Source organism: Neoarthrinium moseri (assembly GCF_022829205.1).
Source record: "Neoarthrinium moseri strain CBS 164.80 chromosome Unknown scaffold14_Wmoseri_CBS_16480, whole genome shotgun sequence".
Taxonomy (NCBI): Eukaryota; Fungi; Ascomycota; class Sordariomycetes; order Amphisphaeriales; family Apiosporaceae; genus Neoarthrinium; species Neoarthrinium moseri.
In genome coordinates, this window is record NW_026055128.1 from 538063 (window position 1) to 563502 (window position 25440).

Consider the following 25440-nt stretch of genomic DNA (forward strand, 5'->3'; position numbering starts at 1 on the left):
TCCTGCCAGTTGTAACATGCAAGTGGGCGGAATAGGGGGTTGACCTTGGCATGCGATTGGGCGGATTAAGTGGGGCGCCAGGACCCACGGTCTGGAAGTGCCAGGCTGGAATCGACATTTGGACAACGTCGCGACAACGAAATCCCCCCCAAAGCTGCCTGTAAGAGCCAAAGCTCACCACGGTCACCAGCATCCTCGTCCGCCACCACGACCGTAACCAGCGATCCGCCCACCATGAGTTACGGCAAGAAAGACGAAGATGCCGACCTCGGCTTGGTCAAGGTCGACCGAGTGCAGGTATTCCAAGAAGGTGCGTGGCCGCAGCGCTGCTCTCCCTCCCCATCTCCCCGTCCTCGCCCCGTGGGCAGACCCTCCCCCCACCGCAACTCGAGTCGAGGTCACGATGGCTGATGAGCGATGCAGCTCGCCTATTCAACAGCTCCCCCATCCAGCCCCGGAGATGTCGCATCCTCCTGACCAAGATTGCCCTGCTTCTCTACACCGGCGAGAAGTTCCCGACCCGCGAAGCTACCGACCTCTTCTTCGGCATCTCAAAGCTCTTCCAGAACAAAGATGCCAGCCTACGCCAGATGGTGCACCTGGTCATCAAGGAGATTGCCTCGTCTGCCGAGGATATCATCATGGTCACCAGCACCATCATGAAGGATACCGGTGGCAGCACAGACGCCATCTACCGACCCAATGCTATCCGGGCTCTGTGCCGCATCATTGACGTATGCTAGCCACGCCCTGCACCCATTGCCCTCTCTCTGCAGCTCGCACACCATGCTAACACGCACCGCCGACAGGCCACGACCGTGCAATCCATCGAGCGTGTCATGAAGACCGCCATCGTCGACAAGAACCCCTCCGTCTCGTCGGCCGCCCTCGTTTCGTCGTACCACCTGCTTCCTATCGCCAAGGATGTCGTGCGCCGGTGGCAATCAGAGACCCAGGAAGCCGCAGCTTCGACAAAGTCCTCTGGCGGCTTTTCGCTTGGATTCTCGTCCTCGTCGGGCTCGTTGCCCGTCAACAACTCCACCATGACCCAGTACCACGCCATTGGTCTGCTGTACCAGATGCGCTCGCACGACAGAATGGCTCTGGTGAAGATGGTTCAACAGTTCAGCCAGGCCGGGACCGTCAAGAGCCCCGCCGCCACAGTCATGTTGGTCCGGTTAGCAGCCCAGCTGGCGGAAGACGACCCGTCCCTCAGGAAGCCCATGATGACGTTGTTGGACAACTGGTTGAGACACAAGAGCGAGATGGTCAACTTTGAGGCCGCCAAGGCGATCTGCGATATGCGCGATGTTACCGACGCTGAGGTCACTCAGGCTGTCCACGTCCTCCAGCTGTTCCTGTCCTCGCCGCGCCATGTCACCAAGTTTGCTGCGCTCCGTATCCTGCACAACTTTGCCTCGTTCAAGCCACAGGCCGTCAATGTCTGCAACCCGGATATCGAGCTCCTGATTTCGAACAGCAACAGGTCAATTGCCACATTTGCCATCACCACCCTACTCAAGACCGGTAACGAGGCCAGTGTGGATCGGTTGATGAAGCAGATTACTGGTTTCATGTCCGAGATTACCGACGAGTTCAAGATTACTATTGTCGAGGCCATCCGCACGCTTTGCCTCAAGTTTCCCAGCAAGCAAGCTGGCATGCTCGCATTCCTCAGTGGCATCCTGCGCGACGAAGGAGGCTACGAGTTCAAGCGTGCTGTTGTCGAGAGCATGTTCGACCTGATCAAGTTCGTGCCCGACTCGAAGGAGGACGCCCTGGCCCATCTTTGCGAGTTTATCGAGGATTGCGAGTTCACGAAGCTGGCTGTACGCATCCTGCACCTGCTCGGTCTCGAGGGCCCCAAGACATCCCAACCTACAAAGTACATCCGCTACATCTACAACCGAGTGGTGCTGGAGAACGCCATTGTCAGAGCAGCTGCTGTCACTGCCCTGGCCAAGTTCGGAGTCGGCCAGAAGGATCCCGAGGTCAAGCGCAGCGTTGACGTGCTGCTGACCCGCTGCTTGGACGATGTTGATGACGAGGTCCGAGACCGTGCCGCGCTCAACCTAAGATTGATGCACGACGAGGACGAGATGGCTGAGCGGTTCATCAAGAATGGTAGGCACCGTCTTGATCCTAGATACAGTCTACGCACACTAACAGACAACAGAAAACATGTTCTCCCTGCCATACTTTGAGCACCAGCTCGTCATGTATGTCACCTCAGACGACAAGGATGTTTTCCAGTCGTCGTTCGATATCAGCAAGATCCCGGTCGTCACGCGGGAGCAGGCAGACGCCGAGGACAGGACCAAGAAGCTGACGGCCACCACCCCGTCGCTCAAGCCGCCCAAGGCCGGCCCTACCAAGGCTGCCGCTACTGGTGCAGACGCCCAAGCCTCAGCTGCCGCCGCGGCGCAAAAGTACTCGCAAGAGCTTATGGGCATTCCCGAGCTCAAGGAGTTTGGCGCTGTGCTCAAGTCGTCGCCTGTCGTTGAGCTCACCGAGGCCGAGACCGAGTACGTTGTCAGCGTGGTCAAGCACATCTTCAAGGAGCACATTGTATTGCAGTATGAGGTCAAGAACACGCTGCCTTCGACGGTTCTGGAGAACGTGTCCGTGGTCGCCATGCCAGCCGAGGAGGAAGAGCTCGAGGAGGTGTTTATTCTCCAAGCCGAGAAGCTGGAGACGGATCAGCCCGGCAAGGTCTACGTGGCCTTCAAGAAGGTGAACGGCGAGGGATCCATGCCGACCAGCTCATTCACGAACGTGCTCAAGTTCACCGTCAAGGAGATCGACCCGTCGACGAACGAACCCGAGGACACGGGCTACGATGACGAGTACGAGATTGGCGACCTGGACCTGGCCGGCAGTGACTACGTGGTTCCTGCATTTGCAGGCAACTTTGCGCACATCTGGGAGCAGGTTGGCGCGGCGGGCGAGGAAGCGGAGGAGACGCTGCAGTTGTCTGGTATCAACAGCATTGCAGGTAAGTGTGCTGGGGCGGAGTCGGCAGTAGGGGATATGCAAGAAGACGAGGCTAACGGTCGTGTGATACTACAGATGCTACGGAGCAACTGGCCAAGACGCTCTCGTTACAGCCGCTGGAAGGCACCGATGTGCCGGTCAACCAGACAACACACCAGCTCAAGCTCCTGGGCAAGACGGTGAGCGGGGGACGGGTTGTGGCCAACATCAGGATGGCGTACTCGTCGAAATCCGGCGTGACGACCAAGATCACGGTGCGGGCCGAGGAGGAGAACGTGGCGGCCATGGTGATTGCGTCGGTTGCTTAATGACGATGGAAAGTTTGATCAAAAGGCGTTTTGCTGCATTAAACCAAGACGAAGCGAGGACCCTCTGGGCATTGGAGGGGGCTTGCATCTTAGATACACGGGCCGGGTGGCCTCCGTGGAGGTGGACCCGGTGGGAGAAAGGGGGGAAGGGGAAGACAGAGGCTTGACTGGTTATAGTCCCCATAAAAGCAGCCAGGAAAAGGGCGGTTGTGGGGATGTTTCCAGAGACGGCTGGTAGAAGGTCAGAAATGGCAATGAAATGAATCACATGAACCTCTCCCTGGCTCGCACGACGGGAATAGCAGTATGTGCAATCACGACAAGAACGTAACTAGCTGCGCCGGTGCTGTGTCTATTCCGGGGTTCTAGGGACCTGCATGCGGAATGCACGGACAGGCATCGACGAGAAACACCTGTAGGCACCGGCTAGCAAGCAACATTCCCAGGACCCGTGGGCGTCGTCAACGAGACGAGACGTCAGACAGGCCAGCCGTCGTGGTGGGCCGCTAATAAGCCAGCTAAAAGCTCGATGTGCACCCAGCACCAGCACACCTGGCCCCCTGGCCAGGAATCTGGAGGGCAACGGGCTCCACGCGGGCTCCACGCGCTAAGGGGAGCGGCAGGGGTCTGCTGATGACGTTGAAATGCTCCAAAAGCCTGACACGCGCACAATTTTTCTGCCCTGGCCCAGAACAACCGCGTGTCCGTCCTCCGTCCGGTCGACAGGTTGCATCCGACATCTAAGCTCAAGTCGCCCTCGCAAGATAAAGATATAGACCTAGACCGTACTGTCTGTAGTCCCTGTACACAGCAACTACTTCCAGCCCCCGGCCCCGTCTTCAGCCAGACCAGACAGACGCTTGCACTCAATGCGCTGGTCCTTTGTGTCATAGAACGGTCCAACGTCTGTCTACCTACTACTACTATACAATACCGCCGGCAGCAACCCGCCCGCCCTTCCCCTTTCACAACCCCACCACCAAGACACCACACCGCAGTCCGTCGTCGCGGACTCGCACATCTCGCCCATCATGGTGTACGTGCGCCAGGAATACCTGCCGAACCTCAAGCAGTACAAGTACTCGTCCGTCGACCGCTCGCTCACGTCAAAGTACATCCTCAAGCCCTTCTACACCAATGTCGTCATCCACTGCTTCCCCATGTCCATGGCCCCGAACCTGATCACCCTCACCGGGTTCGCCTTTGTCGTCGCCAACTTCTTCACCCTGCTCTGGTACAACCCGACCCTCGACCAGAACTGCCCGCCCTGGGTCTACTACACGTGGGCCGCCGGCCTGTTCCTGTACCAGACCTTTGATGCCGTCGATGGCACACAGGCGTACGTATTTTCCCTCTCCATTCCCTCAAGGCCCCCTCCGGATAGTGCGCAGTCCCGACTGACATGACGACCCCTCTGCAGCCGACGCACCCGCCAGAGCGGCCCCCTGGGCGAGCTCTTCGACCACGGCGTCGACGCCCTCAACACGTCGCTCGAGGTGCTGCTCTTCGCCGGCAGCCAGAACATGGGCCAGAGCTGGTACACGGTCGCCGTGCTCTTCGCCTCGCTGTGCACCTTCTACGTCCAGACCTGGGACGAGTACCACACCAAGACGTTGACGCTCGGCATAGTGAACGGGCCCGTCGAGGGCGTGCTGATCCTCGTCTTCGTCTACGCCCTGACCGGCTACATGGGCGGCGCCTCCTTCTGGCAGCAGAGCATGCTGGCCACCTTTGGTGTCCCCAGCTCCTGGGGCATTCCCGAGTTCCTGTACCGCCTCAACTTCACCCAGTGGTACATGGTCCAGGGCACCGTCGTGCTCGTCTTCAACACCGTCGAGAGCGCCCGCAACGTCATCAAGGCCCGCCGCGCCCGCGGCGACCGTAGCCGCGGCGCCCTGCTCGGCCTCGTCCCCTTCTTCGGCACCTGGGTCCTCATCGTCGCCTACCTGTGGCTGCAGCCCCTGATCCGCACCGGCCATCTGATCCCCTTCGTCGTCTTCGCCGGCCTCGTCAACGCCTACTCCGTCGGCCAGATGATCACGGCCCACCTCGTCAAGCTCGACTTCCCCTACTGGAACGTGCTCACCGTGCCTTTGACATGGGGCGTCATCGACTCGCTGGGCCCGCTGCTGCAGTCCAAGCTCGGTTGGACGTTTGGCTGGCCCAGCGCTCTGGGTGACGACGTCTACCAGGTCGCCTTCATGTTCTCCATGCTCGGCATGGCCATCGGCGTCTACGGCAGCTTCGTCGTCGACGTCATTGTCACCATCTGCGACTACCTCGACATCTGGTGCCTGACTATCAAGCACCCGTACGTCGAGGGCGAGGACGACCAGGCCCAGAGCCAGCAGGTCCACAACCCGGCCGCCAACGGCAAGAAGACGAACTAATCCGGCAAATGACGACTACGAGTTACGACTTTATCACGAGCATGCGGCTCGCATGCGGCTCTGTACGGATTTTGAGCATACGAATAATTTCAAGACTTGATCAACGACTGTATGGCAAGCTGTGATGATGAGAAAGGGGGGCAAACGTTGATATCAGGAGGCGGTGGTGGTAATGAAACGACTTCGGTCAGGGAGAGATAGACAGGGAAAGAGCCGTTGGAGCACAAAGGGACTTTCACAGCCCAAACACCAGGGAGCCGCGAGGATTAGTATCGTATTGTTTTTGGTCTGACGCTGTCAAGGCAACCGGGCGTTTTATCTTCGGCGTCCTGTAGGAATCTCTCTCTCAGTGTTGGGCATCTCTAATGGAGACCCCCTTCCGCTTTTGGGGTCTGAGGTTTTCAGGACAAATTTGAGATACCACTTTTTCCGGCAGAATAGACCTTAGCATATAAGATGGATGAATGACGAGTTGTTTTGGTATATAGCTAAAAGACACTATAGCAGTAATATTGCTTGTGTATGCAAGTCGTCATGGCTGTCCTGCATCTCTGATGGCGTGCTTCATATGCATCGTTTCACGGGATCGATTGAAGGCACTGGCAACCACTACCGCGCTGAGGCTCAGCGTATATATAGCCACAGTACGCCGCGACACTGAGTATACTAGACCGCGGCAGGGGTTTCGCCTGAACGCGGACAAGCTTCCTGAAGGAGGAAGGCTTCGCCATGCACAGTCTGCCCTGTCCTCCAAGTGGCTTGTTTGACGCCGGCAGTCGCCGGTAGCGTGGGTTTTGTAGATGACGGAGAGCTTACAAACGCAGTAGAAAATAAACGGCCGGCAGTACAGTATAGTATCCTAACGGTTACGCTTAGTACAAGATGCCAGAAGCTGGACTTCACCTGTCGGTAATGAGAGGCTCTACAATATCAAGCACTTTGGGTCACAGATCGGAGAAGTCTGGAACACTTGGCTACAAGTTGTGTGAAAAGTTCAAATTGAACACCGACCCGGTACCTATAGAACACCAGACGAACCAAATGCTACCACCCCCGAAGTCCCTTGGGCCAGGGAACTTCGAACTCCTGAATCTCAGTCCCTATTTGCTGTATCATGCCTGAATACTGTCACTTGGGACCATCCACCCTGTAGTTGGCCCAATGCACCCATAAACTCCAACAAACGCCAGCGTATTGAATATAACCAGTAATCGTCTCATCTGCAAGTCATCGCTCCGTGGCATCGTAACATGCTCACATCAGGGGTTAAAACCACAGTCACGACACGTCAATGAGGTTACCGGGCACTTCAGGATCGACGAAACTTCCGCTGCAGTGTTCACAGCAGCTCGTCACTTCCACTCGCCACGCTTTCCTCGATGGCCTGGAAGATTGCCGACTCCTCAAACACGGGCCCTTGCCCGTCGCATCTGGCTTTTGACTTCAGGCGCTCGCTGACGTCTCCCACGTCCACGAGCCCTTTCTTGAACAGGTCGTGGTTGATGATCAAATCCCAAGTGGCCCCCGCCGCGTAGAGTTTCTCTCCGCCCTCGGACTCGACAACACGGTGGCTGGGGGTCTTGTTGGTATGATTCGCCAGCAGATCCGAGTAGAAGTCGGTCGGGTTGAAACGCATAGGACCTGTCGTCGTGGGTGGGTTGCTGGCGGGCGACGCCGAGCCATTCTGACTCATAGTAGATGTGGCTCGAAGAATCTCGTTCTCGGTGCTCATCTTCTGGAGATCGCGCTTCAGTTTCTGGTTCTCGGTGCTTGTCTGCTGCTGTGCCGCCTCCAGTGAAGCAACCTTGGCCTCTAGCTCCTTGACATGGCGTTCCTTCCGTTCTCGAAAGGCGCGCTGACTATTATACGCATAACAAAATGTCAGTCACTTTCAGCTACTTCGGTATCCGAGCACAGGACTGCTTCGGCTTACGCTGCACGGTTTTGGGCTTTCCTGCGAGACTGGGCTGGCGTCATATCATCATCGTCGGAAGCCGAGCCTTGCCGGGCGCCCTGCTCAGGATCGGCCTTGGTCAAGGGGAGAATATCGGCCTGTTGGTTCTTGAGATTCTGGATGGGCCGTACCGGTCCGGTAGGCGGGGTCGGGGGGTTCTGGCGGTCGTGGAAGCCATGGGGCTGCCCCTGGCTCTGGCTGTGATTCTGATTGAACTGGGCATAGTTGTCAAAGTTCTGGAAGTGGTCGTAGACATCCTACCACGCGACGCGCTGTTAGCGTTTAAGACAAGCACCACGAGGGTCTGAGACAGAACGAACCGTCGGAGACTGCTGGTTGAACTCTTCCGAGGGTGCCGAGTGCGAGTGTGATGGGGTGGGCGGGGGAATCCCCAGGAACTGGTAGGGCTGGGCGCCGCTGTAGTAATGCTGCGAGAAGTCCATCGTCTTTGCGAGAGAGTCTACGGCGATTGCGATTGCGATCAGTCGGCCCTGGACGACAAGCAGATAGATGTACGGCCGGCGAGCGGGCGCGAGGTTGTAGCTTAGTGGGGATGATGGACCAAGTACCGGCAGTGGGTTCTGTTTCGCAGGCTGGAAGCAGGCGAAAAAGCGGAGCGAGAGGATGGGACGAGAGCGAGCAGATGGGCAGCAGCAGTGGGAAGACCGGGGGGCTGATCTGGCGTTCTGACCCTACGGCTGGGTAGCAGATTGCGGCGCTGCTCTAGCTGGACCCTGGCCTTCTTCCCGTGGATTAATAATGCTACCCAAGACGCTGCGAAGTTACCACTTGAACCACGTATGTGTACCTAGGGGTAAAGTAGGTATGTAGCTACGAGGCGCAAGTGACTATCTTCGGCCGGACAAGACCCTGCCTCGATGTGAGGGAGACGGCGTCACGGCCACCTCCAGGAGCTACATACAACAAATGGCAGTCTTCTCGGCGGCGGCAGATGACCAGACCTTGCCTAAGAGGGAGGGGGAAGCGGGTGTTGGTCCGTATTCAAGATCGCCTTGCAGTTTCGTTCACTCGGATTCCACGCCGAACGGGTCACCAGGGTGGTCAACTAGCGTCCATCTGCCACCCGGACGAACTCTAGTCAAGGCGGTTTGATAGGAGGAAACCTCTCCAATGGAGGGCCCGAGCATCCGCAACATACATCCAATACAAGCATTGGCGAGCCGCGCCCAGTCGGAGCGTTGCGTCAGGCTGGTGATGATTGCAAAAGGAGCATGACTAGTTACGCTTCTTTGGCAGGAGGCCACGCCATTGTACAATACGAGCTGGGCTTGGCACTGTAAACTCCATGGACTTTAAGGTTTCGGCGGCTCTTGCTAGATGTATTCAGTCCGACCTCGTCCGAGTACAATGGTATCGCTGGATTGTTCTGAAATCGCCTCTTCAAGTTGAAGAGCGATCAGAGTGGTGTTGTGATAGAAGAGCGGGTGTTTCGTTCCGGGCGACATCGATCTTGGCGGCTCCCTGCGACGAACCTGATACACATGTCGATAGCGGGTCAGTCCGTGCATCCCCGTCGCAACAGTATAACTTTGCTGATTGCCTTGATCAGCTATTCGAAGAGATCCAACGCCACGCGGCAGATCCATGCCAAGAAATACCAGTGCCTGCAGTGATCGCCCGGCCAGATCTCCCCGTTGCTGGCTGCGGCAACGCCTTCCACACTTGGCCTCTCGCTACATGTTTGTAAGCCTCTGTCATCACGTCGATCGCTAAACCCTGCTCTATAGGTCGTCTTCAAACTCCCAGAGCCTCTACGCTGCGTAAACTTCCTTCGCGATGTGCGCTACGCGCAGCTCAGTCTTTGAGTACATTGCCGCTTGACTCATGCTCAATAGTGCCACGATCACCAAAAGCCTCGTCGCTCTCCGAAGCTGTTGCCAGCCCGTTAAAAGAGGATAACAGCAATGAACCGGCCCCACCGGCGACATTGTGTATACCGGTATATCAGACTGACATCTTGGATTGGACAGAACGTGCATTTGGTACCTTGATACCGAGCATGCTGTCACCACTGGGTCGGTTCGATGAGGAATCAGCTCGCCAAAAGATGCAGAGCTGAGAAATTTTGACCATCCTTGAATTTGGTACGCATCACCAAGCCGCCGGCGCAGTGGTTCGAAATGGCACAAGCCCAGTAGCAATGGCTCGGTTTTCAAGGCGTACCTAGGCGGATGATAGACATGAGTGCGTGTAGCAATGGATTCCAGTATTGTAGAGAGCGGAGTGTTGTAGGGAGCGGCCCTTTTGCATAGCCGCTGGTCGACCTGACGCGCCGACTTCTACCAGGGTCAGGAGTGAACGCATATTTCGCCCACTTGGATTTCCAACGGAGTCCGCGGTGCATTCTCAGACGTGGTGTAGACTTCAGACATTTGCGTTATAAAGCGAGCAGTTACAGCCATTGTTCACACCATATCACAGTGTCGTGTGTCGTCCCCGGGCCAAGACACCCAGGGGTAGCTTCCATCTACAAGTGGTCAGTCCGCGTAGGTGATTGGGGGCCTTTCCACAGCTTCTTCTATATTTCCCGGAGCAGATACCTTGTTTCATTGGATCGAGCAATATTGACGATGCACTGAAGTGTCTTGGCTGATACCCAGCACTTAGCAGAGCTGACCCAATTGCCCTTCGTTGGCATCACACGTCCTGTCATATCGCCTCACACATTTTTCAACCAGGAAAGTACAATTCAGCTCTGATTGCATGGCTATGTTATATAGTGCCAGTGGCAGACCAAGACGTTCTCTCTCTTGAGGTTCTGGGCATGTAGCAGTCTTCGACCTCATAAACAGAACAGGCTGGACAATCAATTCTGTTGCACTGGGGGGAAGTCAGTCGGCTTGGGAGCTGGCGACCTTGCCTGGGGATCTAGTAAGAGGATAGGCGACTTCGATCGGCACCCCTGGTCGACTCTTCCTTTCAGTTCAGCAAGGCGCCTCTGTCAAAGGTGGCATATTAGCTGCCAGAACGGTCCAGCAAGTCGTCACGGCGCCTCTGCTCCCGAGAGTGGCGTGTAGGAGACGGAGAACATGGAATTCGAGTACACGACGATTAGTCCTGAAGGCACCACTTCCCCTCGGATATCCGTTCTGATGCTGGCAGCACCTTCGCTTGAGGCCATTTTGTGGAAAACAAGACGTGTGCAGTGTTCGACCGCCACAGTGAAACCCCACGTGATGGCAGGTGGCAGTTTGTTGCGTATAGCAATATGATGTCGCCGCGGGTGAGTTGGGCCAACCGGTTGCTGTGGACGTGAGGACAGAAAAGGCCTTGAAACTAGAGAGGGCGAGGGCAGGATGGCCTGGCTCTTTCCTCCAGGCCTGCGGGTTTGGTTTTGAGTGATGATCAGACGACAGACGCTCTTGCCTGCCACGCATGCGCATCTACTCAACTACGTCTAATGTCGTTGGGGTCGCTCCTTGCCTACTTACCTAACGTATGTACCTACCGGGTCCTACCTACCTGAAGGTACGTGGGTAGCTTGAGGTATCTTTCGTTGGCCGGCCATATCAAGGCGGAGCAGAAGGAGCTTTCTCGAGAACCACCAAACCCCCCACCGATTCCTGGAGTACTCCTCGAGCTTCCTCAAGAACTGCTCGCCTCTCCTTCTGCCATCCCATGCCAACGCACCTTCATCGTCACTCTTTTTTTTTTTTTTTTTTTCTGTTTGTTCTCGTGCCCGGACCCTCTGCGCCGTGAGTTGCCCTCCCCCTATCCACGGCGCCCATATGACCTATCCATCCGCCCACCGGCCGCTCAGGGTTGTTGCGCTCGCTAATGGAATCAGCACCCATACGACGTCACTCTTAGAACATCTTTGAGTCTGCAGACACCGAGGCCCGCTTCCAGAGCTTCCATTCCCTCGTGGCAGGCCCTGCTTTCTGTCCCTTCCAATCCACTCTGTCCAACTGACGGCGCCGGCATCATGGACACACCCAAGGCCGCACCCAAGTACACGACCGTAGGTTCTATTTGCAAGACAAACACCGCTCCGCTCCAGGCCCCTGCCCGTCGAGGTCGGACGGTCAAGGCGCCGCTGCACTCCGACATTGTCACTTTCCAGGGACCCTCGTCTGCTTGGTCCTTTGGTCTGGCCGTACAGTCTCGCTCCCCGCCGCCTTCGGCAGGCCAGCCTCTGCACTACTCCCCTTTGCAGCAGAACTACGATCGTGCTGTCAGTCCGGCCGTTAGTCATGCCAGTGCTGGGCCTGACGACATGTCGCGTACCAGCCTGCTCTCTGCTGATGCAGCAAACGCCGGCAAACACGACGATGCAAACATATCGACCGATGTACAAGTCGACGACAACGGCACTCCCAATGAGAATGACACGCTGAGGCAGATGTCGGTCAAGACTCTCACCAACCTGGCATCTTACCCGAATCCTGAGCAGAAGAACGCTCAGAAGATGCTGCAGAGAGCACGTACCCTCCCGCTCCCTGATCAGTCCCAGCCCGTCAATTTGTCATTCGAGTCATTCCCACAGAAACACGACCCAAGAATGGCAGCACCACAACTTCTGCCACTGACTGCCGGTCCTCCAGGTCTTCGCCAACAGAAGTCTCTCACCATCGGACCCTCTTCGACCGATCGCCAGAGAACGACTGTTCATACAGATATGTCTGCCGCTCAGGTGAACATCTTCCGCACGGCATCTGCACAGTCGCAGTACGCGGCCACTCGAGAGCCACCTCCCGAGCCCGCGCCTTCATCCACATCTGTCAAAGCTGCCATGAGCAATCAATCCAAGATGTCAGATACCTTGACAGCTGACGAAGCCCTACAGTATTTCCCAAACGGCTTGCCCAGCAATTTCGACTACACGACCAACTATTCCAAGGTCGCCCCTGATGAGTCCTACCTTGAAGAGTCGGGGCTCTGGGAGAAGCGTCCTCAGGAAGATCTACTGACGCACCGTGCTCGCATTGATGAGCTTTTCCATGCCGGAAATAGCATGCTCTACAAGACAATCGATCAAGCCATCACCGAAAAGAATCACAGGGATTTTCAGAACACTATGGGCATCGATACTACCAATGACGAGGGATCAAAACGAAAGGCCAGACCCGCCAACCCGAAGCTTTCTATCGAGGATGCCATTGCCAGACCTGCCAGCGACCATGCCGCACCTTTGCTGAGTATGGTCTTCCAGACCCTGATCAATCACCCCGAGTTTGCTCAATTCTCAACCCTCCCTAAGTTCCATTACAAAGACTACTGAGAACTCTTTTGGGGAGATAGTGTCAACTTCACCCGACTATGACATGATACGGTCTAGTGCTTGTCAAGCGCCTGTCAGTCGAGCTCTGGCCTTGGAAATACCCATGGCGTACGAACTCCTTCCCAAACCCTTTTTTGGAGATAATGGCGAGAGTACTGGGTCAACCCCAAGCTGGATTCCTGCTCGATTTCTTGCCTTGGATTTACTGGAACGAACTTAATAGATACAAGACTCCACACTGAAGTGCTTGATGCCAATGAATAGCAGCAGTTCCATTCATGTCCGTACATTGCAATCTCAGGCCAGTAACGGAGCAACATCATCCTTCTTCACCAAAGAACGGGAGGCGAAGTCATTGCCTCGGGCATTGATTGATGGAGGGAAAACTTGGCATTGCCCTTGGTCTTGTAGGATGGTGTTGACGATGCCTATTATTGACTAGATTAATGGATTGTGCCTAGAACAGCTGGTCTTTGGGCAGTCATTAATAATTATATGTCTGAGATGTCGACTGTCAAGGGCCACAGTGAAGCAGAACAGTATCCTGGCCCATATTGCAAACGTCGGGCGTGTATTTGACGAGCGATGAAGTGTGAAGACCCCAATATTATTCCTGTTACCTGTCATGTAGATTGATGTAGTTGCGATAGCTGTCTTGTTCCAGCCTTCGACTATTGCCAGGAATCAATATCAGCCCTACGAAGCATTGCACTCAGTGCGCCACGTGATCACGATACGCTACAACATAGTCACACAAGGAAGGGGCAATTGATGAAACTGCCATGTTTCTATGGAAAGGTGCTGTCTGCAAACCGAGTCTCGCATGTTATTACCTAGGGTAAATGTACGCCGACCCAAGTTGTCGTGTTATTTACCAGCAGCATACCTTGGCGGCCATGTTGTGAAATTTGCAGCGCTGTACCAGGAAGAGTGACATCCTCCCTTCTTCGCTCTGCAGGTTCAGTGCTGAAGCTTCTCTTCAGCCGCATCATATGACTTTTCACCTCCGCATCTGCTTTTTCCTTCGGACCGTGCGATGACGCCTCGGATCTCTCAAGATAGATACGGGAACCCTCCAGCAAGACAATGCCAGGCTGGCGGGGAGTGAGTAAGACCGACTTGGACGAACGTCTGTGGGTCATCGGTATGGCGATCGAGATGTCTGGTCGGAGAGGAGAATTCACCTCGCAAAGCAATTTGGCAATCTGATGAAAACTTGATGGGGATGTGCGGTGTCCTTCGGGTACTCAAATTGAGGACCGGAAACTGTTGACGGAGAGTTCTCGGGTCGCCGAATACTTGCATTTCCCTGACATAGGGGCAAGGCGACGTCGGCTGGTGAAGGGACTTGATTCTCCTATGGGGAAACTGTTAGCGAGGATGGATATAGGGGAGTACACTAAGTTCGAGTGAGGCTTACCATAAGTGCCGCTTTCGGTCGCATACGGCGATAGAGGCTGCGTTCGTGTGAACGAAGTCCAGTTTTGGGGGATGAACTCCTGGTCGCTAATGGAGAAGCACGAAAAATCCGTGCACTGTGAAAAACTCTAGATTCTCAATGAATTCGTATCGAGAATGGAGTTCGTTTCACGGCTTCATATCTATCCTCGTTGATAGATGAGGATTCATCACAAGAATTCTCGCAGCGAGTGATGCGTGGATGTAATGAAAATTGGCCCAAGCATGTTGCTGGTCCTCGACCAGCTGTGCCGTGTTTGCAGTATCCTGTCTCGGGACAGTGCAGAGATGACGAAAATAAATTGGTCGTGATAGAGTTGGGATGCTGTGTGTTTTTCCCTTCTTGACGAACAGTATGCATCCCAAACGCTGTTGCCATAGGAAATTGTGCCTGGTGTTGAGGGGATTAGGCGGAATCGCCACCTCGAGGACCAGAACCCTCATTCCTCTCACCGCCGGCACCCTTCGTGGGCGTGTCGATCTGGGATCCGGTGCCAGCACGACGGAGTGAACCATGCGACGGATGGCCATAGGCTTGAGCATAAGCATAGGAGGCCAGGTTGGGGTCGGTCAAGTAAGGCGACAGCCAAGCCAGGTTGGATGCAGGATAGTAGCCATACGGTGTGGCCACCGCCGGTGCGGGCAAGCCAAGAGGCATCTGGGGTGTTGCGGCGTTGTACTCCACAGAGCCGAGCTGATGGGCGTAGGGCGAAGTAGTGTAGTGCTCGGGGCTGGTGTATGCGTCATGGCCATAGGTACTCCACTCGTGCGAGGCTGTGTGCTGCGATGAGGAACCTGCAACAGGACTTGTAAGGGCTGAAGTATCCTTAGAATGGGCGTTCTCTCGCAAGGGTGTGGCAGGGACACGCGAGTGGTAGGCATAGCTCTGTTGGCGCTGTCGACGCTCAGGGAGCGGGCTCTGGTAGGACTCTCGGGCAGTATAGGTGGACTGCATCTGTCGAGTGCTGCGGCTGTGATGGACTTCGCGGCATGCCTTGCGCTCAACACGGGCTCGGCGGCCGAAGAGGGGACGACCACTCTGGAATGATGTGTCAATGATGGTATCGACAAAAGCATGACACGAGGAGAAAACTTACCAAACGCTCGACAGCAATATCTGCCATATCCGGGCGAGCAAACTCGGCAAATGCGAAGACGAAAGGGCGACCATCTCGAGAATCCTTTCTGACTACCTGAATGTCAACTACGTCGCCAACTTCATCCAGTACCTCTCGAAGAGCGGCATCCAGGTGATCGATGTTGTTAGGGAGATCGCCAATGAAGATGGAGCGTCTGTCAATCTCATAGCGCTGAAGCCAAACTTCGTCGGGGTTGGGTTTGGTCGCCGAAGTGAGCTTCTTGGGATCGTAAGGCGAAATGCGATAGAGCGGGTGGTGTCGGAATGCCTTTGAGATCATCAGATCAGTAATCTTGGTTCCCAGTCACAACCGTGAAACGACTTACACTCTGTAGCTCCTTGGACGGGTCGAACTTCTTGAGCTCGACCAAGACAGAATCGCTCATTCCCATGGCATCTCTGACCTCCTGAGGGAGGGGCTCACAGCGCTCGAGAGAACCAAATCCAGCTGCCTCCATGGCATCTCGGGCCTCCTCGACATAGAGATGGTCGCCATTGGCACGGTGCAGGATGTAAGTGCGGTTGGCACGCACCATCTCGGTGCGGCAGGTGCGGCCATGGATAATGACACCCTTGCCGTGAGTCAGAGCCTCCTGAGCGTCGCTGCTGTTGGTGTACTGGCAAAATGCGAAGGGCATGTTTCGGCCATCGCGTCGAATCTTGACAAAGACGGTACCGAAGTGGCTGAAGTGCTTGGTCACTTCAGCCTCAAGGCGCACATCTTCGACGCCCTCAGGTAGGCTTGATAAGGGTCAGTACATTTTGGAGCGTTATGATGTATTGTATGATTCAACTTACTTAGCAACGAAAACACATGCTCTCGGCGAATAGAATGCCTGCGCATCGACGCTGCCGACGTGGTGTCTAGAAGCAAGATCTGAACCTCCTGAGCGAGGGACCATGGCTGGCGACGATGTGACAACCGCAGTGCTGGAATGGCGAGTAGCTGATCCAAAGCTTCGATACTCCGGGCTGGCAAGAAAGCCATGCTCGTTGCGGGTATATCGCTGCTGACGCTCACCCGGGAAGGGCGATTCATCGACCTGGGTACGGCGGGGGTAGGCCTGGGGGCCGAAGTTGTCAGAGCCTCGGTCAGCTGCATCACGTCGAGTGGGCAAACGCATGTGAGCAGTTGCAGCACCAGTCGAGGGGCGAGTCGACTTGAAGACATCACCATCATCGTCGTCGGTAGCACTGTCACCCCGAAAGCCAGAGGTAGAGCTTATTAAATATACATCAGTACTCAACATGAGACTAATTCGAGGGTTGTAGGAACATGGGACGAGATATGAGACGAGAGAATATGGGACGAGGTATAGAATAAAGACAAAAGACGGGACGAAATACGGGACGAAATATGGGACGAAAATAACTTGAGACGATTATTGGGAGGAAAAACTCACCTCATGGCTCGCGCGTCCTGGGTGGCGGGCATATTGTGACCTTGTGCAGTATGAGGAGGTGTGAATCTGGACAAAAGATTAGACTGTTGTTATCTCATCGGTTCTCGCCTTGGACTCACCCAGTCGTAGCAGAAGAAGTGCCACCAATGGTCATGGATGCTAGACGAGGGCGAAGCAAGACGCCACCTTGAGAACAGAGTCAGTATTATCTTGTCAAAATGGAGACTGAAAAAAAACCTCGAGATGTGGGTTCTCGGCCCAGTCTGCCAGTCAAACAGAAGGGAAAAAAGAAGTGAGATCAAGAAATGGTGCCAAACCGGCTTGAAGTAAGCCGGCCTTCAGTAGGGGGTCCATTGCTCTCAAATAGGTAAGGAAGGCACGACATGAAGGTACGAGGAGGGTATTTTGACGTGGTGAAGAAGACCGAATTTTCTGATCTCCGCGCAGGTCTGGAGGTAAGAATAAAATGAGATACTGCTTACCTTCATCATCGTCAGATGATGAGCTGCTGGTAGCACTGGGCGAGGTGACGCCTCCACGACGGGGAACATGAGTCTCGCCCTGCCGGGTCGGCTCTCCAGTGCTCGCAGGCCTGACGAAGCGCCGATGCTCAGCCATGATGAAGCTTACGAACTGATTTGCGCTGGGTGTAGCGACGAAACTGCTGAGGATCGCAAGTTCAAGAGGTGAAAATTGTCGAGTGGTTGTGCTGGGTGAGGGGTGACGCCGACTTCTAGCCGCAATGATGCAGAAATCCTTGTTTGGTCCGCTGAGGTTCTTACCCGTTGACGGGTGTCAAGTTAAGCCCAGGTTGTGAAGCTTGATGGTTGGTCTGGGGCAGGTGGAGGGAACAAAGTTGAGTGAGTGTCAGAAGCGTCCAAAGGAGATTCCGAATGCTGTTGAATAAATAGATCTCAAGAACAGGTTCGAATCTCGCGAGAAGGGCGAGGAATTAAATACAAATCCAGGGATCCGGCGCAGGTGAATGTAACCAATACTGCCGTGCGAGAACGGCGGTTTTCTGCCCTCCGGGGGATTCATCCGATTATTTGACCTCTCAGTAGATTGACCAGATGATTGATGATGGTGGGTGAGCTCAGAAAACAATCGATGGCGAGCACGGATGTAGTGGAAATAGGGGAGAGCAGCAACAGGCAACTGCGGGGTGCTAAGGGGGAGTATTCGACCACGACCCAACAAGCAGTTGCGACGTATGGAACACCACTCCTGACCCTTCGCTCGGTCTTTGGACGATAGATATGACACTTAGCCTGTATGGTACTGGCATCTCCTGCCCAATGGGGCCCGGTAGGTAATGTAGATACGATCTAGAACTCGAAGGGGAGACACGAGGTCGATAAGATTCGGCCAGATCCGTAAGCCAACACATGGCAAGGCACCAATAGCGAATCATGTGTCTCAACTCCATAAGAGCTAGATGCTCAAGCCTAGAGGCCAAAAGCAATCGTGATATCTCAGGGGTAGGCCCTTCAAGAAGCCGCAATACTTCAGGTTGGAAGTCGACAACCAGGATATTTCGACTGTACGAAACGTAACCCGCACGTTTGGAGAGTGAGATGACCTTCATCCCGAGTATGAGGTGATGACAGCACTTGAACTACTCTTCTCTTGGGATAACAACCGGGCGTCGTTCTGCCAGATACCCTGCTTAAGACCAGAACCAGTACAGATAGGAGGACTGGGGCTGTCCCGTAAACGTCCAACACGCGATCACATGAATACGCGCTTCCATGGTCTACTTTCCCGGAACTCTTTGTTCATGGTGTCTTTGTGACATGGCAAGATGTGATGAACAGTCTCGTCGTGTGTTCTGTAAAGAAAAGTAACCGAACGACACGCGTCGCCGACTATGTTTTGAATATTGAAAATGAAGATGAGGTGTAAACGAGAAGAACCTTGGCGCTGAACAGATCCGTTTGACTGGTATTGGAGGATACCATCACTCGGGGGCCCCTCCGACTTGAGAGAGAAACAACAGAATTTCTCCCCCTCTTGGAACCGTCCTGGTAGTACGATGACCTCGATCGAGTCTTCGCGTGAGGATCTCGTTGCGGATCAACTCGGGAATGTGGATCACTTGACACGCGCCGCAGGCCTCGCGTGGACACTTGTCTGATTGAAGCATTTGTTGGACCATAAAAAGTCTGTGCTACATCGTCACCGATCAATCTGGTTCGGTTGGTGTCGCCAGTAAAGAGACCGAAAAGAATAGATCAGCCATTAAAGAGATCAAGTGACTTGTACTTAGATCACCAGATCGATGACGGACGCAGATAGGTCGGTAACGAGGATTTGTATAAAGAAGAGACCGTCGCCGATGCAGCGTGTAGCCGAGAAGTAATGCTCAAGAATGAATGAATGGGGAGGAAGAGATCGGCGACGGTAGGGGGTCAGGTATAAATACAAAAAACCGAGAAAAGTCACATGTAGAGGCGTCAGTAATTCACAATCGGCTTTCGATTCACCATTGCTGTTGCATACGTGATTGTCTTCGTATTCACAATCGTCGTCAGGTTAAAACCTGAGGTCAGACATACAATCGACATTGAATTCGCTCTTGAGAGTGAGTTCTCAAACCGGCGTCAAGTTCATTATTGCAATGTATTCACTATTAACAATCGATTCACACCTGATGTCAGATGGTCCATACGCTATATGGACGCAGATACGACCTACATGTAAACTATGGTAAATAATGAAAACGGCTTCATTCGCCGTAACAAAGCCACAATGGCAAAGCACTTCCTGCTCAGGCCAGCTGGAGTGCCGGGCGGCGGCGGTGTTAATATTAGCTGCAACCCTATGTAGTGCAGTGAGGGCCGTTGGGTATCCATTGCAGACAGTTCAGTCATATCTTAGCAGCCGAAGTAACTCTGGAGAGCATTGCCTTTCTAGAGCCTCCAACAGATAGTCCATGATCTTCTAACGATGCTAAGTCTGAAGGAATATGATGGTATCATTTCCTACGACTTCATATCAGTTACACATGTCTCTTCAAATCACACAGGAGAAAACTGTAATTGAGGAGGACAGAAAGAATTGAATTGCACTCAATGTAATGAACACATGATGTAATAAAAATGTTATAAAATGTTTGATGCCACTTAGTTATCACATGTTCAGGTGAATTCAGGACGGATGCTGGAGAGGTACCGTGCGCGCACCGTGTCTTGTGCCGGCCGCTCCACAAATCAGCACGGTACGTCATTTTCGCGGGTGCGTGCCCGGCTGGCAAACCTCGGAAATATTCGCGCCCAGCAAGCAGCAGAGCAAAGGAAAGCTCCATCACGGACAACTCCCAAACCCCAGCCCATTGACGACCAGCACCATGGGCGCGAGCTCCTCCAAGCCGGCCGATGGCCAGACCTCGCACGTCTGGAAAGCGTACGTGCGCCCTTTTGGAGCCCTTTCCCGCCGCCCGACTACTCGCGAGCTTGGCTTCGTTCTATGTACTGACAGCACTACGACACTACAGTTCCGGACCCGTAGGCGTCTCACAAGATGTCGTCGAATCGCTACAGGGTAGCACCGAGGTTCGTTGCACTCCCGCACGATGCCTCTGATTGCGCCGCCCAATTGGGCCCTTCTCACTGCCCATGCTAACCCGTCGATGATGCAGACCGACAGATCCCGAGCCCAGACGATCGAGCTGGCAGTGCAGGCCCGCGTGGCCGAAGAGCTCAAAAAGCTCACCTCACAAGAGTCCGAAGCGCTGAAGGCCGCGCACAAGAAGGCCTCGGAGATCACGGATGCCGAGGCGCAGAAGGAGGCTGGCAACAGCAGGCAGCGGGTGTCCAAGGAGGTCGAGGCGCTGCGGGCGCGGCTCGAGAAGCGCAAGCAGCTGCGCGAGCTGCCCGAGAGCGTCGAGAAGTCCCGGAGCGAGGTGGTCCAGTGCCTGATCGCCAACGACCGCCGGCCGCTGAACTGCTGGAAGGAGGTCGAGAACTTCAAGGAGGAAGTCCGGAGGCTGGAGAAGGAGTGGGTCGAGAGGGTTGTGCGATAGACTGATCGATGGGGAGCAGATGACAGCAACGGGACGAATATCGGCCAGACGAGGCAGATGATGCCCTGCTGTGGATGTGTACAATTACGGCATAGAGGCCCGGAAAGGGGCTTGTAGACGATACAAACTACTGCGTCACTAATATTGCTGTTTCACTACGAGTTGTTGGTCATGTCAAGCCTGCATTCAGGGACAGATCTGCGGCTATACCTTCGTCTGACGGACATTGCTGATCCCTCGAGGCCTCCAGCTCTGCTTTTCTCCGGAGACCCTCTGCTTTCTTTCTCTCGCGTCGGGCTGCTGCGTCTTCCCACTCAGTGCCGTCTTTCTTCTTAGGAGGCTGCGTGGCCTCCAACACTGCCGTCCGGAACCTCTGGATCCTCTTCGTGTTCTCAGAAAACCTCTCATTGCTTATCTTGAGGAGCGTCTGGAGATAATCCGCTGAAACGGTGCACGAAATGCCGTTGGCCTTCTGTATGCCAACCAGTGATTCAAAAGTGAGACCCATGCATCTGATCGCCACGATGGGGGTTACTGCTTCCGTTGCTGTAGCCGTCAAGTTTATAGCACCGCTCTCTCGGAAGCCTGCTTGAAGCCCGCATCTCAGGAGTAGTTGCGCGTGCTCTGGCGAGGCAGTGAGAACATGGAGTATCTGGTGTGAATTAGCAACCAGACATTTTTTACATCATGAACTGAAGTTCAGGACTAGATATCCACGCAAGATCAAATCCATTCCACATACCATGGGCTCAAACTTGAAATGAATCAGGCGTTCATCTGGACCACCCGCAGTGCTCTCCGGTTGCTCGCTCCTCAACCCGAACACATCCACGAGGTCTTGCTCATCGCCGACGTTGACCGGATCATGAGACACGAAAAGCCAGTTCCCACCACCTCCTTTGCCACCAACGCCAGCGACGGTGGCCAGTCTTGCATCCTCCTCGACGGCCGACTTCCTGCCCTCCACAAAAACGCTCACACGGCCCGCGCAGCTGCTCGTTGTGACGAAGCCGTCCAGAGAATTGATCTCACCGATCAGGTCCCTAATCCCGGCGTCCACCGATCCCTTGGGTGACGCATCCGTGTACTCGGCGTCTGGGATTGCGAGCTGTTCCAGGATTTTGCGCTTCCTCTGAACGAAGCTTGGTGGGGGTTGTGGTAGGCTGCGCATCACGGGCAAGGCGCGGTCCCGGCGGGATGGAGCCAGAAAGGGAATAATCTGCAGCTCCGATCCTCAAGTCGTCTGTGTGCAGCCTGCTTGCTGCTGGACCCGGGGAGGTTGACGATTGGCGAAAATCTCCATAGTCGGGCGTCACGTGAGACCCGTAGCTTGAACAACACTGCTCATACCTGGTCGCTCACTTATACGCCACATGCAAATTGGGCTAATCCAGAGAGGACAGACAGCACAAGATATTTAATCAATAAGAAGTAGTTCCATTTTTCCAGCGTCAAGGACAATTCGACAGTCGACATAACGGGGCATGTCGTCGGTCTAGTCATCATTCATCGGGGCAATATATCCCTGCTTCTAATCTTGATTCGCCCGATAGGATCTCAAGATACTTGGCAGCTTACACCCCACACAGACAGCCGTCGTGCACGAACGTGAGGCTCTGATTCACTGCAGAATTAGCCTCCTCCAGAGCGTCGCAGTAGCGAGATGATCACTGCGGCACATCTTACGACTTACGTACATGTATACTATTCATAAAAACTTAAGAAGCCAGAAATGTACTGGGATTTCTTTTGATCGAAGCATTTTTTATAGTATCTCCCGGCGCATATATTGGGTATTATGTAAATATCATTATGAATTACACCTCCCCTTACCCTACAGCAGCACCTAGCTCACCACTCGAGCACGATGCTGTCCCACATGAAGCCATGCCACGTCGAGTTCCGCGTGACCTGGAACCGGACCTCGTTGGCAGCACCGGGCCGCAGCACCGCCGCGTCGAACGGGAACTCAAAGTACCGCCACTCGCCGGCCGCGGTGCCGGAGCGGTACAGGCTGGGGTCGTTGAGCAGCGTTGCCGTATAGTTCGTGCCGATGCCACCGCCGCTGGTCAGGTTGCCGAGCAGCACGTCGTTGGCGTAGACGTTGGAGCTGACGCCGGTCGAGTAGCCGGCCAGCGAGACAAGCAGCGTCGCGTTCTTCTTGGAGGAGGAGCACTGCGCCGCCGCTTTGGGCACGTCGAAGGCGATGGTCCAGTTGCCCAGCTTGGATTGCCCCATGCACCAGTCCTCGGTGCGTGAGGAACCGACGGTGAAGGTGAGGTCCGCGGGACACTTGTCGACGACGCCGTGCTCGTAGGGCGAGCCGCCGTACTGGAACCCGTAGCTGTAGCGATCAAAGTCGCCGACCTGGAAGAGCTTGGTCTTTGCCGAGACTTGCCACTCCAGTGAGGCCAGGTCTGTGAGATGGTCCTTCTCGACTTTGACGTTGTTCTGTAGGAAGCTAGTCGTAACATCGGCGATCTTGCTGCCATTTGACCAGGCTTGGAGGCCGTAAGTGCCAACCCGGACATCCTTGAACTCGAAATTGCCCTGCTCGTCTGCGTATCCCGTATAGTAATAGTCCGAGCCCTGGTCAAGCGCGGTTTTGTTGGGACTACTATCACCGAGAAAGACAGCGGCGTTCGTTGCAGGGCGGCCGTCGGAGAGCACCAGCTGGCCCTTCACAGACCCTCGGGTCTGGTATGCTTCGTCTTCGAACCAGGCATACGGCCAGGAAGCGAATTCCTGCTTCGCCCGGAGCTCGGCATCTTCCTTGGAGCCGTCGTTCAGGTACCAGAGCCATGGGCCCCACATCTTACCATCTGGGAAGACATCCGTGGCTGAGACTTGGAAGTGAGTGCCGTGGATCATGTTGAGCTGGACGGCATCACCGGTGGCAGATTCGCGATGCACCATCAACTCTTGCTTGAGGTGATTGCCGTTGTAGTAGTCTTTGCCGGCATTGATGTACCAGCTGCCAAAATTCTCACCGTAAACACCGTAGTATGTCTGCGTCCTGATCCAACTCGAGAAGTCGTACTTGGTAATGTAGCCCGAGCCGTCGGGTTTGAGCCACGTCTCATCCTGGACTTTCAGGGTGCTGATGTACTCGCTCAGGGGCGGAAGTGCCTCGTCCCTGACGTCGGTCTTTCCATTGGGGAATGTGGTGTTGTCGAGCCGCCAGAGCGTCCGGAATTCCCCCAGAGTGGGCAAGTTGTGGTTGACAAAGTACTGGTAGGCGCCAGTGAGACCCGACAGGATTATCCAGTGCATGTCGCCTTCGGCGGCTGTGAACTTGACATCGATGTAGCTGGAGCCATCGATAGTGCCCTCGGTCACAATCGAAGCTGAAGTCCAATTCAGGTTGCTTGCCGCGCCATCTGAAGAAGTCAGAGTTAGGATTGTGATTCCCATACAGATGTTTTAACTGCCTCACTGTAGCTGACATAGTGGCCTACGGCATCACCAACACAGTCATGGTCTTTGTAGTACAATTTGACCCCGTACGTCCGCCCCTGGGTCACGTTCCATAGCTCGTTACCAATCACCCAAGTCTCGTTATCAACCTGAGTCAAGAATGGGCCAGTGGCAGCCGCTCGAGGCCTGAATACTGGACGTAACGCTGTGATCGATGTGACCAGCAGAGCTGTCAACGAGGCAATCGAGGCCTTCATGGTGACAAGTGAAAAACACCAAAAGCCCAGAGAGATCTCAAGAGCAACAAGTCTTGGAGAATCTAATATCGGGCCCAGGGTTCCTCGGGTCTGACTGCATCAATGAACCGACCGCATCCTATATATATATAGTCGCGTCAATCGTAGTTGGGTCCCCAAAAACACCGGAATGATGCCCATTGGCGACGACTATTATTCCCTGCAGGGCTTGGCAGGGCCAGTCAAACATATTCGGGCGCATGAGCATGCACACGTCATGTTGAACCTCGATATCTCCAAGGAGAGAGGACAACCCGGTCCGTTTCCCCGCATAAGGCTAATCTCGTGGAAGCAGTACCTGATATGTGGAAAAAAGGGATGGCTTCGACACGAACGTAGATATCTTGGGGTATGTGGGGCACCATACCCCTGGGTACCCCAGACTCGGGGTATTGCAGGCCGGGGCTTGGCCGTGGAAGATCTGACATAGCGAGTTCTCGAATGCAGGTTTGTTTGTCACCTTTCGCAGCCATCCCCAACTGGGGGGCGTAGGATCGAGGTCTTAGTATGTTTATCATGTCGGGCGTGGCTAAAATCAGATCGACCGACTTTGAACCTGTCGAGTCACTACACTTCCGTCATGTGGAAACAAATGCCTTTCCACATAAGTCCATTAGAGTCACGGAGATAAACTAGAAGAATAGGGGCATTTCAGTGAATGAAATCTCAGAATCATTTTCGCTGTCATAGAATTGCCTCCTCCTTGGACACCAGTTTCTAGGTATTTCAAGGATGTTGTACATAAAGTCTTGATGGGGTATACAGGTGAAAAACATTACACAATTAAGTACGTGTCGAACAGTCGCAGGGTTGAAC

The 25440-nt window shown here is 54.6% G+C and overlaps 8 protein-coding genes across 8 annotated transcripts; 4 read left to right on the forward strand and 4 right to left on the reverse strand.

Annotated features, from left to right (window-relative positions):
• Positions 1-234: 234 nt before the first annotated feature.
• Positions 235-3302, forward strand: JN550_004982 (uncharacterized protein; the record flags this gene model as incomplete). The annotated part of the gene is made up of 5 exons (XM_049316559.1): positions 235-310; positions 424-734; positions 810-2124; positions 2177-2995; positions 3070-3302. The coding sequence occupies 5 exons, from the start codon at positions 235-237 to the stop codon at positions 3300-3302; spliced, it is 2754 nt and encodes a 917-aa protein (XP_049173180.1).
• A 1031-nt stretch (positions 3303-4333) lies between these two features.
• Positions 4334-5692, forward strand: JN550_004983 (uncharacterized protein; the record flags this gene model as incomplete). The annotated part of the gene is made up of 2 exons (XM_049316560.1): positions 4334-4641; positions 4723-5692. The coding sequence occupies 2 exons, from the start codon at positions 4334-4336 to the stop codon at positions 5690-5692; spliced, it is 1278 nt and encodes a 425-aa protein (XP_049173181.1).
• Positions 5693-7031: 1339 nt separating this feature from the next.
• Positions 7032-8089, reverse strand: JN550_004984 (uncharacterized protein; the record flags this gene model as incomplete). Its single annotated transcript, XM_049316562.1, has 3 exons — positions 7032-7551; positions 7626-7903; positions 7967-8089. 3 exons carry the CDS (start codon positions 8087-8089, stop codon positions 7032-7034), a joined length of 921 nt encoding a protein of 306 aa, XP_049173182.1.
• A 3503-nt stretch (positions 8090-11592) lies between these two features.
• JN550_004985 (uncharacterized protein) lies at positions 11593-12888 on the forward strand (the record flags this gene model as incomplete). The annotated part of the gene is made up of 1 exon (XM_049316563.1): positions 11593-12888. One exon carries the CDS (start codon positions 11593-11595, stop codon positions 12886-12888), a length of 1296 nt encoding a protein of 431 aa, XP_049173183.1.
• Positions 12889-14752: 1864 nt separating this feature from the next.
• Positions 14753-17505, reverse strand: JN550_004986 (uncharacterized protein; the record flags this gene model as incomplete). Its single annotated transcript, XM_049316564.1, has 7 exons — positions 14753-15385; positions 15444-15752; positions 15811-16225; positions 16283-16705; positions 16888-16953; positions 17007-17073; positions 17370-17505. The coding sequence occupies 7 exons, from the start codon at positions 17503-17505 to the stop codon at positions 14753-14755; spliced, it is 2049 nt and encodes a 682-aa protein (XP_049173184.1).
• A 2731-nt stretch (positions 17506-20236) lies between these two features.
• Positions 20237-20911, forward strand: JN550_004987 (uncharacterized protein; the record flags this gene model as incomplete). The annotated part of the gene is made up of 3 exons (XM_049316565.1): positions 20237-20292; positions 20384-20441; positions 20528-20911. 3 exons carry the CDS (start codon positions 20237-20239, stop codon positions 20909-20911), a joined length of 498 nt encoding a protein of 165 aa, XP_049173185.1.
• A 169-nt stretch (positions 20912-21080) lies between these two features.
• On the reverse strand, positions 21081-22082 carry JN550_004988 (uncharacterized protein; the record flags this gene model as incomplete). Its single annotated transcript, XM_049316566.1, has 2 exons — positions 21081-21563; positions 21654-22082. The coding sequence occupies 2 exons, from the start codon at positions 22080-22082 to the stop codon at positions 21081-21083; spliced, it is 912 nt and encodes a 303-aa protein (XP_049173186.1).
• A 680-nt stretch (positions 22083-22762) lies between these two features.
• JN550_004989 (uncharacterized protein) lies at positions 22763-24585 on the reverse strand (the record flags this gene model as incomplete). The annotated part of the gene is made up of 2 exons (XM_049316567.1): positions 22763-24291; positions 24348-24585. 2 exons carry the CDS (start codon positions 24583-24585, stop codon positions 22763-22765), a joined length of 1767 nt encoding a protein of 588 aa, XP_049173187.1.
• Positions 24586-25440: the final 855 nt, after the last annotated feature.